This window comes from Rutilus rutilus (genome assembly GCF_951802725.1).
Source record: "Rutilus rutilus genome assembly, chromosome: 4".
Classification (NCBI taxonomy): Eukaryota; Metazoa; Chordata; class Actinopteri; order Cypriniformes; family Leuciscidae; genus Rutilus; species Rutilus rutilus.
In genome coordinates, this window is record NC_140212.1 from 4,591,346 (window position 1) to 4,611,265 (window position 19,920).

Consider the following 19,920-nt stretch of genomic DNA (forward strand, 5'->3'; position numbering starts at 1 on the left):
GCACTTGTGACAGGGCGCATGTTTAACTGAAAGAACGAGCAGAGAGAGAGAGAGACCCGGTCGCGCGCGCGCACTCTCTCTCTTCGGAGCCAGGCGAAAGTGTAAACATGACTTCACCGTCTCCAAACTAAGCGCTGTCTTGCTCTCTCTCCCTCGCACATATTAATCAAAATTAATCGACACGGTGGTAAAAGGTCGGAAGACCAAAGCTTCATGTGGAGCATTCGGAGATTTATTTATTTTTATTTTTATTTTTTTTGAATTACCGCTGGCCTGGGTGTGAATTGTTCTAAATAAGTTGCCTTATCTTCTCTGAAAAGCGTTCCGGACATTCAGCTGACATGAAACAACACTTTAATTAAACGAAAAAAAACTATCCAGTGATGAAATGTTTTCTGTGTTGACACAAATCTTGGATGTCCATGTCCTAACTAATCACACAACGCGCATGACACGTCCAATTCGCGAATGAATGACTCCTTTGAACCGATTAATTTTAATGAATGGTTAAAACAACTGATCTTTCCAACAGTGAAGTTACACCGTCTGAATCGGTGTATAACTAATCAGTAACACTTTACAATAAGGTTCTATTTATTACATAAATTACATAAAAAGTACAGTTTGCTTACCCAAGCTTTAAAATAAATAAAACCACTTGTTTTTTTGAAAAGCATATGGCTACATTTTTCCACACAGTGCTATCAAGAATCGATAAGAGAATCGTTAAAGAATCGGATCGATAATCAGAATCGTCAGTGGCATTATTATTGATAAAATCTTATCAATTCCCATCCCTATGTGAAGACAGTAAAATTATAATCAAACATTAAAGAACATACATGTTTTATTAATAGTTTTTTTGAGAGTTAAAAGATTAAAACATTTTGCTAACAAAACTTGCAATGCAACTTTACAATATTTGTTTTGACACTGTCAGTCTTTTTACATCAGTGCAAAACTAGGGTATGCAGATTAAGACCACTATTCATCAGCATGCATTGATTAATCCCATGGCATGTAGCAAAAAAAAAAAATAAAAAAGGTGCGACCAAATCATATGCTGGTGCGACCAACTGAGAAAGTTGGTAGCACCAGTGCAACCAGTGGAAAAGTTAGTCTGGAGCCCTGGTTTAAATTACTAAATAAATTATTTGATTAAATAATACACCTAACAGTATAGTACACTAGTGAGTATAAAATACATAATAATATGAAGTAATAGTAACTAAATATTTTCATTAATAATTGAGTCTGTTTGCATGGAAATATATATGCCTTTTAAAGGATGATAGTATTTGGGGGTCTGTGGCATCAAAGAAATGTAAAAGGTCTAACACCTCACACAAAGCCTCTGTCCTCACTCTCATTCTATTTTCTTCTCTTTTTTCCTTTTTTTGTGTCTCATATCAATGGTTTAACCAGCACTTCTCATGTTTTCAATCTTGCCCTTTCTATGTGGAATTATGTATGTTATTAAACATGTGACTGGGGTTGTGTTTGTATTGAACTGGTTTCTTTGTTTACAGTGAGCTGGATTTCCACCTTGACAGTGACAAAGAACATACAGCAGTAAAAACACTGTCATTGACCAACCATCGATGACCTTTTATCCTTCTATATTTCCATAACAGCTGTTATGTGGTGATAGACGCTGCACATGCTGAGCTGTTGTCGAAGTACAATTCTTTTTTCCAAGCAAGACTGAATTTCATTCTCAATGATGTATGTACCCGCCTTTCTGAAAAGATCAGGTGACTCATTTCTAGATGCTCTGTACACTTAGATTTCTCATACAGGAAACAGAAGTAGGTTGCAACATTGGATTAGTGCAGATTATTAGATTGAAAATTCAGATAAAATCTACATCAGACTCAGTGCTCATTTACCAGAACCCTTTCTCTGTCATGCACACACATTCATAACACAGACAATACTCTGTATGAGTGAAAGGTTATGACTGAATCTGTATTATACGTGAGATTACACCTCTCTTGTGGATGGATATATAAAAGACATTATGCATTTTATTTTGCATATTGTCTTGCATAATGTGTGTAGGCAATAAATTATGAATTATTTTTGCTGAGCCTGTAAAGAGATTTTTGAATTATGCCAGGTGCTTGACGTCTTTGAATGTGTGTAAGGTGTGGTAGGAAAATACTGATTATTTTTCCTATTTATTTTTGGCAGAAAATACACATTTCAACTTGAAATAAATGAATGCTGTGTAAAAAATATTTAATTGATATAAAAATTAAATTTAAGAAGCTCATGACAAAACCCTTCAAATTAAATGAAATACAATACAAATGTAGCCTATGTGTATATACATATACAATAAAACATATTTCATAAAACACACACAAAAAAAGGTAAAAATCTTAAATACTGTCTGGAACCTCATTCACTGATTACGGTGAAATTACATGGTTCTCATCAAATAAAAACACAAATAAATATGTACATATAGCCTATATATATATATATATATATATATATATATCAAAAAAGAAAAAAATGGGTCATATAATTAAATATTTAATTCTGTCTAAAACCTATGACTTTTAAATCATTAAACCTGTCTGGTCTAATCATCACTGTTGTGTTCCGCGCACGTCACGAAACTACATTTCCCATCATGCTACCCAGTGCCACAGTGGCCGCGCACTGGTTTATAGAAAAAGCGCGCCGCCGCGTTCTCATCTCGTGCAGCGCAGTTCGCTCGAGCGCTCTGAACAATGACTGCGCGAGAGGATGATGCGAAACTGGAGAAATGCGTGATTTAACACCAATACTGTACATTGCACTGTTTCATACGTTTTTTTCAAAACAAACACAATGAATATGTGGATTCCTACAGAACACGAGAAATACGGAGTCGGTAAGTTTGCCGTTTAATTCTTCACGCGACTCTGAGCGTCTGTTACTATTGAATCAGTGTACCGCACACACTGTTTGTTTGTTTGTTTTTGTTTCTGATATATATGGAATCTGCGTGCTTTGTTGACTGCTTTTATTTATAGCCTACATGTTTGGTAACGAAACAAGTGTTTCGCTACTTTCTTTGAGTAACTGAGTTTATGTTGTTTAACGCAGTGTGTTGTAGAGTGGAAATGAACGCATTTGATCATAGGCTATGTCCTGTATATTGCATTTCCTCTGCTAGATTTAACGTGTTCACCATTTACTCTTCTGTTTAACAATTCAGACTCCTGTGAGTGCAATACAACAACTGTGAGAATGTGAATGTGTGGTCTGTGTTGTCATTCAAATTAGAACATATGTGAAATGAATTATGTGTTATCCTATGACATTCATGCCAGCATGATTTGAGTTTCGCGAAGTATTGCTCTGCTGAGATTTCTGCGTTTTGTCTAGCATAATGCATGATCACTGTGGTGGCATTTGGTGAGATTAGGTCAAGTAAGGTTTTGCACCATGATGATAGTCTATATAAAGGGAAGTATAGATTGCATACAGTGCTAATGATGACATAATCTGTATTACGTAGTAATAGACTTGTAATTGGATTAAATTACGTTTTAAAATGCTCGTAATCAGACTACAGTTACCTTTTTGATTACATGACTACATTTTATTCTCACAATGGCAGATAAATCATTGATTCTTCCTCCTTTTTATTTTAAATGGTCCTTAAAAAAGCCCACTGCTACTGTATGTACAGAAGGTCTTCCAGGTTTGTGGAATTGCAGACCAGCCACTGAAAACTGAGACCCACACTGGATTTACAGAAATATTTGGAGTGTTTTCTCAACATTGCATCTAATCAGCTCCTGACAGACACATTGATTATTATTTTAATTATCACTCAGTGAATCATTTGATCACGTATCACTGTATTTGGAAGGCTTTAACACATTCAAATGTACAAATTCATGTAATTTCATATTTACATAGGATTCCCCAACTTTTTTTGTCAGCTGAATCTCTTTGGCCTAATATATTTTCCTGAAGTACGCCCTGAGATTTTAAGTTAATAACTTAGGTTAAGTCATAATAAAATAATAATAATATTAAATAATAAAATTAAGTTCATGGTTCTAATGGTCACATGACATGCAGGTAAACAAATGTAAAATTTTGATTTGTTATTTAACAAAAAAAACAAAAAAAAAAAAACGGGGTGATTTAATTAGCTTTTCCTTAAACTCACAAACCCCCTGCAGTTCCAACGTGAACCCCAGTCTGGGAAACCTTGACATAATATAATATTTAATGCTCATGTTGTTGTTGTTGATGACAAATGATGGAGTATAAATCATTTTCTTTCTCTTTGTAAGCTTAAATGGGTGATCTGAGTGATTCTTTAACTGATTAAGTAAAATAAAGTATTGGTATCAGTCTATCTGTACTTTGAAACTGTGAAGGATACAACTCCAGAGAAGCTGTCAAATGATTGGACTCTCTCTCTGTCATTTCATGCCATTCGATTCTCTAGAGTGATGATAATGCTCATTTGATTTTAATCTGATATGTCAGATTGTGCCTTAAGGGAGATTGGTTATGTTGATGTAGTCACCAGGCTATCTGTGTCCTGTTGGTTATTTGACAGAAGGAATTCATCAGTGTGATAAATGTATTCAAAGCTGAGCAATGAGACCCAAATCTGTGGGCAAATAATGCTTGTTAGAGTTAAACCAACCGTTTTCTCTTCATGTATCTTGTCTTGGGTTATAGGGATTTCTCTGAGGATTTTGTCATTTCGCTACGTCCGTTACTTTAAAGTCGGACTCTCGTCCCAACAGGGATTTTTGATTTTATATCCGGTGGCTTCGCACTTTTGCTTTTGATCTTTTTCCAGAAACAAAATCCATGTTTTAGTGTTTAATTGGAGGCTGGCGAGTGGTGCTTTTATGTAGAGTAATGAAGAATGACTCTTGGCCACTGATGAAATATGAATGAACCCCCACAGTCACTGCAACAAGACGCCAATTAGCCCTCAATTGGATTAATTACTGCTAATTAAATCAAGGCAAAGTCATGTAAGAGTCTCAGTGGCCCTCCTTCAAGGTTTTTTACCTGCTAACAGGAACTATGAGATGATCTTTTTTGCCCTAATGTTGTTTTTGACAGCCGTGGCATTTGAGGAAACAGACGCAGACGCTGAATGGGTGGAAATACCCACATTTTTGTCGGAATCTTTTTTTGTGCATTTCTTCCTTTGCTGTCTTCATTTCGCAAGACAAATGTGATTAACTACAAGCCTGAAATAGATCGAGGGTGGAATATGACTAACTTTTAAAACTATTTAAGCTTCTGTGGATATTTTCTATGAATCAGCCTGCCTAGTTTTACCAATTTTTAGAATTGCTAAAAAAAAACCTGTGCCCTCTCATTAGATTTTTTAAATTTTTTAAAAAATTTTATCCACACCATTTTTGAAGCTGATATGTTTTCTGTCAGGCATGACGATGCACGTCTAAATTTTCTTGAACTTAAATGCTTTGAACTTAGATTTATGCGTGAATAACTGTTTTTCATGCTCTGGTCATATTTCTGTAAATTTCATAATGAAAAGTATGAAAATAAAATATAAGAAACAAGAATAAAAACATACTACATTTTGTGTGAATTGTGAAGTTTGAGTAAATATTATATACAATAAGTTCATATTAGTTGTAATTAAACTGCAATATAAACTATATATATGTATTAATAATAACAAATATCTACATTCCCCCTCTCCAAATTCTCATAGTGCAGAGCGATGTCTGTAAAACAAATACTTTATTTAAATTTAAAATATCTATTTATATATTATATAATTTTGTTGTGCAGAATTTAATTAATGCTGGAAAAAAAAGTCCAGGCTGGATAATTTTGATTTCTGTTCTTTTCATGACATGAATTTTGGGGGTGGAAATGCAAAAGATCCTAATGGTCCCCAAAATAAGGAAAATGTTCTGGTAGCACTTTAGTTTAGGGTCCATATGAAACAGTTGCTTATTATCATGCATATTACTAGGATATTGACTGTTTATTAGTACTTATAATGTTTATGCCTTATTCTGCATGACCATGATGTTCTACATCTCTTAAACCCAATACCTAAACTTAACAACTACCTTACTAACTATTATTAAGCAGTAATTACGAGTTTATAAAGGCAAAAGTCATAATTAATAGTTAGTTAATAGTAATAGTTGGACCCTAATCTAAAGTGTGACCCATTGTCTTTATGCAGTGTTTAATATCACTTGATTTTTGGTGAGACGTTTCTTTTTTTGAGATGAACCCAGTGGAAAGTGAATGATTTGGAACATAGCCACCAGAGGGTTGCTGTCTAAAGTGCCCTTGAATGCTCAGTGAGCCCAGAAGAGCTTTGACTGGGATGTTCTGGCGTGCGTTTTCATGGATGTGTATGTGTTCGGCCTGGGGCTAGCCATTGTTTTCTATAGTATCCAATCCCCCTGGGAGAGTGGGGCAGGCGATGGGGGTTAGTGCTGTGTGGAAGTGGCACCCAGGGTTAGTGGCCACCCTGCGTGATTCCCTGTGGGATTTGCAGGTTGTTGTGGAAGTGCAGCAAGCCATTCCTTCATTATAGAAAAAATAATGTAATGACCTGAGCCAAGGGATCTGAGTGGGCAGGGCTCCTCAACACCTCATCACATGTAATTGCCTTGGGGCCACGCCCCCCAAAGAGCTGACACAGTGATTCAGAAGGACCCGCAGGGAGGCCAGGACACAATATCCCATTTCTATCATGACTCAGGCTCCAGATGGGGGAGCATGCTGGGTCTGGAATTACATGCATTCATGCTACATACTAGCACATGGATAAACACTAGTAGGGATTAGCTAGTGGAAAACATACACTTTTATTCCAGTTTGTGTCCTTCCAATGTTCTGGCATTTAGGTTTTCCTGTGAAGTTTAAATGGGACCTATTATTCCCTTTTCCAAAGTCTTGATTTTGTTTGTGGGGTTTGTTTTTGGCTCGGTCCTTTAACCCTCTGAGGTCGACAAACGCGCCGGCGCGGATGCTGTGCATAGTAGCACAATAAACTTAAATTTTTACACATTACACATTATTTTTCACATAGTTTACATTGTTGCAGCACCTCTCTTCCCAATCTGTCAGTAACGCTCTGTTTAGTTCCTGTCTCTATGAAGCCCCTCCTTAAGAAAAGCGCAGTGTGATCTGATTGGTCGGCTGGATCCATGTGTTGTGATTGGTCAAGTGCCTTTCCATAACCGCAAGTTTCAACACTACTGACTCAACTCAACCAGGCCCCGCCCCTTTTTAATGTATACCATGGGCGGGAATTATTTAAAGGAGGAATATTTTGATGTGTGCGTTCCCGGAAGAAAACTCAAGACTACAATGGAGGCATTTCAGCGAGTTCAAAAACAGTGCGCACTGATACAGAGAATAACTCCTTTTGGAGTGACTTTTTGCTTTGTAAATTTGCAGACCTTTTTCATGCTCAAACAGCAACATCGCACTAATGAAGGTTGAAAATGTAAAAAAATCCTTATAGGACTCCTTTAAGAAGCAGTGTGAGCCTTGAGACTGTAGTCTTTAGCTTGTAAGCAACATCCATCAGCCTTGTTTTTATTTCCACCAAGTGAAAATATGCCATCTACCTGACTACGGTCTATTAGGCTTTATACAATGGAAGCTAATGATCTGACCTGCGGTTATGGATACATATGCAATAATCAGAAAGGAACGGACTCACTCGCAAAGACAAGATCCTTTCTGAAAAAACAAAATCCCCCATCCTTTGAATCCGAAGACTAGCTCTTTGCACAAATCCCGTTATTGATCCTAAACCAGGCACAATCCCCCCGACCTCATAATCCCACTGACCTTTGACCTCCTGTTCAGGGTGCACGCAAACAGGGAGATTATTAATATGCGATTGGTGGCTGGAACGTGGATGTAATTAAGTGTGCTGCTGAATGCCTCATTAATGCAGGTTAAAGGCTTCTGTGTGAATAGGGATCATGCATGAGGGAGAGATGAATGTAAAGAGAAGGACGTTCGTTATCTGTGCTCTTGGCAGGAACGAGAGCTGCTGGTGTCTAGCTCAGACATGGCTTTCACAGACATCCGTTTAAGGACTAGATCATAATAATAATCAAAAATAATCATTAGTAAAATGAAATCATATGACTTCAGGAGACTTTTAATAAAGCAATTTTAATCACTTCTATGATTCTTTTTTTTTTTTCATATCCTTCATTATATTGATAGAATTTTCATGGTTTGAATTAAACTGTTCATTTCCTAACCATCTTTCTGCTTCTTTTGCTCCCCCATTTGTCATTGTTTGGCCAAACAGGTAGTCCCTCCCCAAATTCACACTATCGGTTCATCTAGAATTCAACATGCTGTGTTCTCTTTGTTGTTTAAGACTTTTGTTGTCTGCACTCAGTTTGAGAGTGTGTTTGAGGATGATAAATCCAGTTGTATACCCAGAGCTGCCTTTAAACCTGCAGTGGCGGCGTCCTAGCAAGCCATATGTTTAGATGCAGGATGTCGAGCGTTCGCCAGATCTTCCGTGTTCTTCTTCATACCCACTGAGTTGCTCCTCATTAAGTCGCTTTCCTCACGGCTGACGCCTGGAGTTTCCTGTATCCCACTGGTTGTTCTTCCTCCGTTCAGATGGTCCTGTGATCTCTGCTCACCCTGACCTTGGTGTTAAACCGCTTATGAGAGACGATGTGCCATAAACATGGGCTACAGAGGTGCTGGGGTGTCATTATGTTGTAATTTTGGTTTATGTCAAATGATACGTATGCGTGTTGTGTTTTTGCCATGGGTGTGTACGTAAGTGATGTCTAATAATATATGCGCTTACACACTGTCTGATGTTACTGGAATAGTTCACACCAAAATTTTTATTTGCATTATTTATTCCATGTTGTCCACCTACACCACAAGTTCATGACAGTTTGCCAATGTCTGACAAGCTCCAAAAAAGCATTAAAAGAAAAAGGTCCATATGATTTGTGCTCTATATTCCTAGTCAAAATCTCTATTTTTGAGTGAACTATTCCTTTAATAGGCGGTCAGTCTTTCCTTCTATTCCAATTGAAGCAGATTGGACAAGTTTTTTTTTTATATATATATCTTTCGTTCCAGACACTTGCACACATGTTCATGTCTCGACAGATTTTCTCCGCTCTGTCCGTGGGGAAAACGAACTGAAAGTGGACCTGAGAGGCCATTAGCTGTTATCTAAGCTGTCAGGCAGTGCGATACAGCATTCGAGTCCTCGCCTGACTGCTGCTGTCAAGGCAACCGCACCAAATTCTCTGCTTTAACGTATCTCGCTAAGACTAGCTGCCATACTTTCTCGCGGACTTGATATATCTAGATCACTTTACCCCCTAGTAAGGCCAGGACGAGGGCAATACTCCCTGTCAGGGATGCTGTGTGAGTGCAAACCCCTTTTTCCCACCTATACTTAATGCACATCTTCTTACAAGTTGACAGCAGGGCTAATTAACACCCCGCTGATTGTTAATGAATCTCTTCCTTGCCGCGTGGACCCATATTGACCTTATTGATTCGAGACTTAGCAACTTGTGCAATTGCTTCGGTTTATGTGCCTTACCGAGTGAAAGATACCACAGAACACTGTTTTGCATGAATAAATGCTCTTCAGGTTTTTGAGTTTTCATTTATTTAGTGGTTTGGGAGAGAGTAAATATCTTAAACATGATATCACATGAAACCTCTTATATTCATGGGTTTTAACGCCATTTTATAAAGCGGATGGTTTTGACTTTTTTGTTTGGCTTCAGATGTGGTTCATCTATTCTGCAAAGCCAATAACCACATGTACTGTAGCACATTAAAAATGGTTATTAAAAAATGCCCCTATGAACACAGTTTACCGTGGTAAAATTGTAACATGATTTTTTGTGTCTTATTGCTGTGGTATGGCTGGTATGATGATTGATAGATTGGTTGATTGATCAAACGTACTCCTTCACTGACTGCAAAGTTTGTCGTTTCTCTAACTCGTGTTTCCTTATGGGATTCATTCACTTTTTAAATGATTAGCTCTGTTGAAGCCCTATATGCAAAGAGATTCTGTTGGATTTCAAGTAATCCAATAAATCACTTTAATTCCCTTCTCATTATTTGAAGTTAGTTCGTCCAGAGAGGCAAGTTCTCCTTTCTCCTTCTCATCATTGATTGAATGGGGTCTGCTTAGCATTCAGATGGCGGCATCCGACACAGTTTACGAGCATTCAGGGATTTCCTCCTTTGCTTCAAGCCCTTTTTTATGTTCACACACTTTCTTTTGCCCTTTAAAAAAACACTTTAATTTCACAAACGAGGCCTTTCTTCGTAATTCTGAAGAGAAATATTGTCAAAAAATGTTAGCATGACACCGATTTGTCACATTCCATTGCTAGATTGCCTCAGCGGCGTGCATAAGAATCTGTGTTGGGCCTGTCCTTTTGGCCGTTACGGAAAGCAGCCTGGATCAGCTGGAGACCCAGAAATTTGGGGCAGCTCTTCGCCCCCTGGTATTTCTCCACCTGGTGTCCTTATTTGACTTCCCTCAGGGTGCGAATTAAGTCTTAAATGAAGTGCCACTCAGTGACGGCGACTGTAATGGATCTCCTTTGTGTGGCCAAGCGGCGGAATTGGGTTGGTCCTACCCGCTGGGAGATGATGTACAGTGAATAAATGCAGACGGATCTCTTATAATGACGACAGGAGCCTCAAATGTAATGGCGTGTCTTCTGCTGTGTCATGGTTTTAAACTGCACGTACAGAAGAGAAAAGAACCAGAATTAATCAAAACAAAGTCAATGGGCTTTTCACCCTTGAAATGGTTAACCATGGGTCTAAACTCTGGGTTATCTTGCTTCACATTTCACACTGCTCACAATTTACCCAAGGTTAACAATTAATCCTGGGTATTCATAAGCCGACGTTTCACACTGTACATTCCTAAACCCTGGGCTATGTTCTTATTTGCATATTTGTGTGGTGTCAGTGTCTTTGATTGGATGAACACAACACGCGACCCGTTTACATAAAAGCTCTAGCATTGCGCGCCCTCGTGTTGCCGAATGTACTATAGTGTTTATAATGGATTTTATAATGGATAAAGGTATAAGTTTCAGTCAGAATTTGACAGTTTTCCCTCTCAAACACCAAATTTACTGTTTATATACAATGTGCAGTGTTTCCATGACTGTCCAAAGCTCGCAAACATGGTTGTCTGTTGCTAAGTATCTAGCTGTGACATTCTGACACGGCATTGTTTCACACTATACTAGTTTGGCACCGCAATGTTAATCCGGAGGAAAGAGCGATGATAACCCCGCTTCTAAATTACAAGTGTGATATGTTCTTTTACCCAGGGTTAGAATGATGTTAATCCAGGGTTAAGCACAGTGTGAAAAGCCTTTCTGTTTTTAGGGTAGAAGTGGATTAATTTTACAGAGTAATAGTCAAAATTTTTATTAAAACGTTATAAGCATATTACAATTCAGAATACACTTTTATCCATCCTTAAACTACACCGTACACAATCTTGCTTAAAAAAAAAAACTAGATTGGTTCTTCTATAAAGATGACAAAGGGGTACTTTTTCCAGGTGATAGTCCACAATGAAACTATAAGAAAGAAAGGAGCTCACTAACTTGTTTGTCTCTCGTTCCCTGCCGGTCTGGGCTCTCGGGTAGAGTTTTGTGGCTGTAAGCACTAAAGGTAGGTTAGCATAATGAGCGAAGATGCTATAAATACTTGAATGTAAATGGGGCATGCCGCATGTCACATACGCTTGACATCTCCAAATAACAGTGGTGAAAAACCACACTGCATTTTGTTTTCTTTGAAACAACTGTTAAATTCAGACCACCTCAAGCGGAAGCAATGTCTTAATTGTGCTGCAATTATATCGGCTGCAAAATTGCTGTCATATTTTATTTAGCTATATTCAAAGCTGTATTAAACATGTTACTCAGATAACTAAATGTGTGGGAGGCTAATGTTTATTTGGACTGGCAATAAATGTAAACCAATCAATTAGAAAGAAGTAGAGATGCGCCTATTGCAATTTTCTTGGTTGAATACGTTTTTTTATTTATTTTTTTATTTATTTTATTTTTAAGTGTGACCAGCCGATACAGATTTTTGCTGATTCCGATTTTTTTTCTAAGAACTAAAATTGACAGCATACAAACAAAAATCTACTTTTCTTCAACGCATAGTTTTATTTGGACCCTCAAAGGGAAAGCTGTGTTTGGGATGGCCCCTACCCGGCATTACCTGGGACAATCCTAATGTATTACAGAGGAGAGACTAACCACAGCTTCCCATCTGGACGTGGAGTGTTTGGTTTCAGCTGCCATCCTGACTGGACTATAGGTTAATTTGGCATTCTAGTTCATTGCCCAAGAGGAATTCTGGGACAGTTGGGCTTTCTGTGTATCTGGGCAAAGGTCTGGCTTTGTGAGACTGGCCAAACCACAGCTGCTAGTTATGCAAGTGTGTTTACTCCATTGTTTTGGGTGCACTCACAGTACATTAGCTTACTAAAGCTTTAATTCCCATAATGCACCAGGGCTGGCAAAAGTGAAAATGCTTGCACAGATGAGGCTTTGCTGTTGTATTTCTGATGGGAAGGAGTAAAACAGCCCCCCATTTTACACCCTTCACACCTTGCCTGTCAGGCTCCACAGTGTTTTCTCTCAGCTTTATTTAATTACAGATGTGTTTATAGGGTATAAATGGCTGCTGTTGACCCACTTCGGGCCAGAAACTGGGACACTTTTTTTTTTTTTTCAGGCTTCATTTGCTCCTCTCGATCAATTCAGTTCATACAGAGGCTAGGACGAATAAATTAGTCAAGCTAGTTGCATTTGAATGCACCGTCGAAATTAGGCCTGCTGAAACGCGGTTTAAGGGTAGGGTCAGAAATTCACTTTCAAACCAAGCAGCTTTCTGTTGGTCAACCTGGCGAACTCGCATGAAGCTTTTTCGCCCTCATGCCAAAACTCACAATTGTGTGGATTCCTATTGGAATGACTGGATTTCACACACAAAATTTTGCAAAGCAGCCTAAGTTTCTATTTAATTGTAATTTGTGATTGTACATTATAGCACCGGGGCGAGTTGTAACACTTTCTAATATGATGTTATTTATTTGAAAGTAAAATTATGTAGGTGGGCACTGCCAATGTGTGCTAAGGTCTCTCATTCCCTGATAGAATCAGGAAATTTGGTCACTCAGGGGAAAAACGAGCGTTATCAGTTTTTCGGCATACATAGGCTGTGCGTCGTTCTTCAACCTTGTGCAGTAATCCTACATGATCCGTAAACGGCATATGGCGCTTGGCAAAACAACCAGGCATTCAAACCTCTCAGCTTGAGTGGAATTTGAAACCACGTGCATCATTCGGAGGTCAGCTTTAACATGCGCAGATTTCAGTAGCTTGTTTTCATCTGCTCACACCTTAGTCTCATTGTTTCCTGCCACTTTCGGGAAAGGTTTGATAAACAAACACTGTGGGTTTCATGTATGCATAATCCCGAATCAGATAGATTTGTTTGGAGTGACCAGGCAGGAAATGTCTGTATTTGCCCGTTATGTTATTCCTGCACCCCAGAGAGCTCATGAAAATTATGCCGTATAGGAGTCTGGAAGGGGGCAGTTATTGATTCTCTTAAGCTAAAGCAGATGTCCCGGCCGCTCCTGGCGTGCCAGTGGCTTAGGACTCGATGTGGGATGAAAATTTCTCCACAAAAGGGAAAAAAATGAGCGCGTGTGAAGTCCATTAGGCGTGCTTTTAGCACCGCTCCTCTTTACAGCTAAACTTGGAAAAGAATAAGATGTTTTGGACGCAAATCCGCCTCGGAATGCCATGGTGGATGACTGTGGTGTTCCTCTCGGAATTTGTAGGAAACTTAAACCCAGTGTTACATATTTAGCCCAGATATACCCAAAGCAGCTGCCTATCAAGCGTGATAGTTGTGGTTTTACATGTTTATTTCACACTCTTTTTCCACCTTTTTTTGCCTTTTTGAAAATATGCATAATACATGTTTTTATTTTTGTATAATAATAATAACAAGCTATGTTAGCTATGCTAACAGAACAACAACAACAATTTTGGGTTGTCTAATTGTTATGGTAACCATTTAAAGAGTAGTTAATAATCCAAACAGTAAAAGTATTTTTTTTTTATTTGTGAATAATTTTATTTGGTGCTTTTCAGACTAAGTTGTGTCATTTATCATTAGACATGGATGTGTCCGAAGCCGAATTCTGATTTTGGAAAGGAGATAACGGGTTCTAAGGAGCCCCTGAAGGGACATGGTGAAGAGATGGGAGGAAAAAATGTTTTAAATGCTTTTGCATTCTCTTGCAATTATACAGTTATGGTAATTATACAGGTAATTATATTGTATATAATTTGCGGTATATCAATATGCATGATTTCGAATTCTCTGTGTATAGAAGGAGTGTAACCGTTCTCGGTAAAATATTGAACCGTACTGTTCTCCCCCCACTGTATGGCATGCACTTGCATCACTGTTAATCTCAGATCTGCTGATTCATCTATGGTTTGTTGAAAAACAACAACAACGCCTAAACAGGCAGACCGAGTTTCGCTGATGTGTTTTGATAGAGAACGCTACCTGCTGCGTCATATAGATATCCTGTCTGGGAACATTCTGGCTTCCCGATACGTTACGACAGTGTTTCTCAAAAACTTTTGGAATACTTTTGTTCGATGTGAGTGCCGTATGCTATAACATTTACGCCGTCATTTACGCCGTCATCACCCGGTTGAAGAGGTAGTGTGCGAGCGCAGGTGAGACCGAAACATCACACACTGCATTCTGTGTTTAAACAGGCACTCAGTGTTAATTCGGACAGGCACTGGGCAGGGCTTGACAGTAAAGGACTGCCTGATGGCCCGGGGACTGTCACTGTCTCGATCGGGGCCGTTCTGCGTCATCACAAAAGTTTATAATTTTGTGTTTTTGTTAAGTCTTGCCAATTTAAACATTCAAGCTCAAGAATATGCGAAAGAGAACTCGCACGGGCGCACACATTGGAAGCACTGTCTCTAACAGCATGCGAATAATAAATGGTTCTCCTGAACATGGCACATACCAAACTGTGACCCTTAAACCGTGATACAAACCGAACCGTGAACAATTTGAACTGTGACACCCTACGGCAGATGCTGATGCGAATAGACCACACATTTGACAAGATAAGATCCTCTGCCATCCTCCTGTCAGTCATCTCTCCTTACTCTCTTCACATGATAAGTGAAATCTACTAGCCTATACTTTAACCGACCACCACAGGAAGCCTAACCATGTCTATTTTCTTGCCTTTCCGAATTCGTAATTCAGCTTGGGGCACATCCCTACGTGAAACACATTATCGGTCTATTTCTACACCATTTGTGCTAATGATATGACATTAATGTCATTCTTTACCATCTGTTGTGTTCAGTAAATGTAAGTATATATATATTTTTTTATTTGCATGCCGGTACGTCACTCTGTTTGTATTTTTGTGCCTTGTTTAGACAGAGCGGAGTCCTCTGATCCGTATCGATCTGCAGAAACATTTTGAGCCGGCTGTTTTTGCCTGTGCTCCGGACACTTGCACTTCTTCCTGACAGAACGAGCGTGTAATGCTAAACAAACAAATGCTGAACGGGCGGATCACATTGTGATAATAAGACTAGCTGATGCGTGACTGATGATGCTTCATGTTTTCCCTCTCTCTCGCTGTTGCTCATGGATGGGTAAACAGCAGCACGCGGCTGTCTGATCATCACTCTGGAAAGGCCTGGAGTTAAAATATAAAGATAACACAAATTACAGCTGCCAGCCAACCACAAAACACTCATTCTGCCTCCCTTCCTCCTTTACAGGAGTTTGTGTGTCACTGACTGCCCTTATCTTTGTCACAACAGAAATTGAATTACAAGTCTAGATCCTTCTGCATTGGGGGTTTTAACTTTAGTAGTAGTATTTGGCTTATTTTAGCTTATTTTCTTTAGTGAATATACAAATCTAGATATGAAGACTTCAGATGCAAAAGCCTCTAAATGCCATCTAGAATGATCATTTTGATCAAGCTTGTATGTTTATGGTCAGTTCTTTCACTTTAATGGCAATGAAAATGACCTATTAATTGTCATTAAAGTGAAATTACTGAACCTAAATATACGAGCTTGATAAAAATGGTCATTTTAGAAGAAAATTTCAGAGGGAACTTAGAGGCGTTTGCATCTGAAGTCTTCATATATTACTTAACCTGTTGTCTATCTGCATGCAAGTATGTCGCTCTGTTTGTTTTTCAGTCTTGTTGACGTTGAAAGTGTATAGTTTGCTCTGACCCGTAACTGGGGCAGCTGTCCTTAGAGTAATTGGCAGTGTTGCAGTCCAAACACATGCCGCCCGCCAGCCTCACAACACCACACTGGCTGTGCGGTCTGTTGCCGGACATATGGACGGCCGAGCGCTTCACATGACTGATGAGTTCACCTGTTACAGCCGTGTTCCACACCAGCAGCCTCGAGTCCGACTAGTGCTAGTGAATTTGCTTTGAGCTCACTGGGGCACCATGTTGGCTTGTTAAAGAGTCTCTTGTTTTGTTGTCCAACAGCATGGACGATTTGTGTTTTTTTTTTTAATAATCACAGTCACAGATTTGTTCATTTTGGAGGGTTATTGCGCTGATGATTCACGCTCCAGCGGGTCTCAAGGCCTCCGCTGTGAAGTCTCTGTGCTGTGGTCCACCATCTGGGGCTTAGAGAGAGAGAGACATGCTGTTCAGTGCTGTCTCACTCTACTCTGTCTTTTGCCTTTGGTTTTGCGCTGCTTTATGGAGCGAGTGGCTTGTGTTTGTCTGGATTCAGGTGTGTGTTTGTGAAGTGAATCTGTATCACTCATCAGAGGGTTTTTTTTCTCTTTCTGTTTTCCTTTCAGTGACATCACTCTACAGCTGATTGGATATATAGCATGTCAATCATTTGTGTGAGCAGTTTGATTGGCTCAATCAGTTCTGATTTTGAGGGTCATACAGTTGCATCACAGTATCATAATTAGATTGAGATTGATCGCTTTTCTTTCATTGTTTTTTGTGCCAATCACCCTACATTTTCTGTTTATATATTTTTGTTGATCAGATCATTATTTCATAGCACATTAAAATGAAGATAGAAGTACACAAAAGATGCATTACTTTTAGACTTGCCTTAGGAAAAAAAGCTGTTGTCTGGTATAGAAAGCCAGTTAACACGTGAAAAGTCATGTGACCGTCAATATTGGCCATATGAAAGGGAGCTTGTGGCCTCTGAGGTGTCCTGGTCCTGAGGCGAGGGTCTCAATTGAAGGGTGTGTTACTAAAACCCTTATATTAGATTTCTGCTTCCTAATTCTTTATGGGCTGCCACAGACATCTTTAGACACTTGACATAAATGCTCAAATTATATATAATAAAAAAAATATTTTATTTTGTTTTTGTTTTATTTTTCAATATTTTCTTTCATCTTTTTTTTATATATATTTTATTTTATTATATAATATATATATATATTTTTTTTTACATTTCATTTTATATATTTTTTAAATATTTGATCAGATGACTGAAACCACCTTCAAAGCTGGTTTAGGGACAAATGCAGTCCAGCTACTTTCTGTATATGATCTTTTTTTTTTGCAATATCATCATACAGCTCTATTTTGTCACCTAGCTAATTAATTTTGCTTAATATTTTAACCACAAAATGTGTATGTGATGGCCATTCATTTGTTCTTCAGCCCTCTGGTTTGAGACAAGTCACTGATGTTTGTAATAATAGAGGTGAGCAGATGTGATGATAAAAATGGTGTTGATGATAACTGAATGACAATGATTATAAATGGATTCTTTCCTCTGGTTAGTGTTTGTGTTAACAGCTCAAGGCAGTGTGGAGAGGGGGGTTTAATGAGAGACGACTGATGTGGTCTGTATTCTCTTTCACATCTCCGTTTGGGTGTGGCTGTCACTCTGGTTCATAGATGAACGCGTGTTAAACAAGGTCACCACAGTGGTGGAAATGTTTCTGGTCATAGTAAAACATTTATTATGGCAGAAAGACTGGTTTGACCAATACCGAAGGCCACATGAAAGCCTTAAACCTTTACTTTTTAGCCTTCCCTTGGTAAACAAGCCTGTTGTCTGGTGCGGAAAGCCTGTAAACACTAGAAAAGTCATGTGACTGTCAGTACTACTGACCGTATGAAATGGAGTTTGTGTCTCTGCAGTGTCCTGGTCCTGTGGCGAGGCTTTCAACTGGATGAAAGTGTGTTACGCTGAAACCCTGAGGGAGATTTCTGCTTCTTGAGTGTGTACGGGCTTCCACAGTTTGAAGTTGAACTTACATTATTTTGGCGGTCTTGTCACTAATGCTTTTATTTTATTTTATTTTATTGTATTTTATTTTATTTTATTTTATTTTATTTTATTTTATTTTATTTTATTTTATTTTATTTTATTTTATTTTATTTTATTTTATTTTATTAATTAATTAATTAATGAATATTATATTATATAAAAAAAAATTATATTATTTTTTTATTGAAAAATATACCTTTTGAAATCTGCTGTAGAAAAAACGTACTGAAAAAGTATATAAAAGTACCAACAATAATAATTATACTTTTCTATAATTATTTTTTAAATAATCTGTTTACTGCATGCAATATGGCCCTTTAATTAATCAGACTATTGATGAAAGGAAGTATTGATTATTAGTTATTGACTGTTCAGGGAATGTTTGGAAATATATGTTTCGGAAATGGACGTGCTTATCTGTTTGACTGTACTTAATTTAGCATCTTTCACAATCCCTTACCTGTGAAGATGAAGATGAAGATACGGTTTGTATGTTTCTCCAGCTGTTGTGTTAAGCATGTTGCTTCGGTTTAGTCTGTATTTCAGGTCTGAGGAAAATCAGGGTTTCGTATGGCTAGATCTCTCTTATAAGAAGGAGGACAAGTATTAGGAGGGTGTTGAGGAAAATAGAAGAATAGAGAACCGAAACCATTTCCTCCTCAATTGTAGGAACTATACGAAGAAAAACAGCGTGCGAAGGGATTGGGTATTTGAGCTCTTTGTCAGAGCACAGTGACTAAACATCACGAGAAAAGCACACATAACAATGACAGAGGATTCTACATAGGCCATAGTGAGTTTAGATATGAATCAAAGAAACTCCACTGTGAGATCAGGATGAATTATCCAGCAGTGCTTTTCCAGCTCTAAGTATTTAAAAGCTTTTATCTAACATTACGGCAGTGGATCGCATCGCAATCCCTCCACACACACACACGCACGCACGCACGCACGCACGCACGCGTGCGCACGCACGCACGCACACACACAAACACGCACACGGGACGAAAGAATCAGAGAGCCGATTATGGCACAGAATGAGGAGAAGTGGGCAGCTTAACAAGTCTGACCTATATTCACATTTAATCAGAGTCATATATGATTTACTCTGGCCTGCGGAGACACTACTCGCTTCATCTCCTTCACTTATAGCGCTTTTAGACTGAAAAACACACGTTTTACAGCTTCTGCAAGGTGGGCTCTCCTGAATCAAGAATGAAAGATGTGAAAAGCTGAAAGGGAATTTAATGCTTCAGTGTTTTAATTAAATTGATTAAAGTGTATTTTTTATATTGACACTGTATGATTGACTGTCAGTTTTTTCCTTCTCAATTAGTGTTTCACTTTCATTCAGGGCAGAAAAATAATATGATGCACTCGGTGGTCTCCAGATATCTCTGCTTGGAGAGGTACAACGCAGACGCTCAAAACACTGCTCATTTCACGCTTGACTTTTTCTCCTCATCCGTCTGTGTTTGAAGAAAGAGGAGACTCGTGATAATTCTCT

The 19,920-nt window shown here is 38.4% G+C and overlaps 1 protein-coding gene across 2 annotated transcripts in view; it reads left to right on the forward strand.

Annotated features, from left to right (window-relative positions):
• Nucleotides 1-2,688: 2,688 nt before the first annotated feature.
• dock4b (dedicator of cytokinesis 4b) overlaps nt 2,689-19,920 on the forward strand; it is an 80,883-nt gene continuing 63,651 nt past the window's right edge. For both annotated transcript variants that reach the window (XM_084408309.1, XM_084408310.1), the window contains exon 1: nt 2,689-2,884. In XM_084408309.1, the coding sequence (XP_084264435.1) occupies nt 2,842-2,884 (43 nt within the window). In that variant the 5' untranslated portion in view covers nt 2,689-2,841. The remainder of the gene's footprint in view (nt 2,885-19,920) is intronic.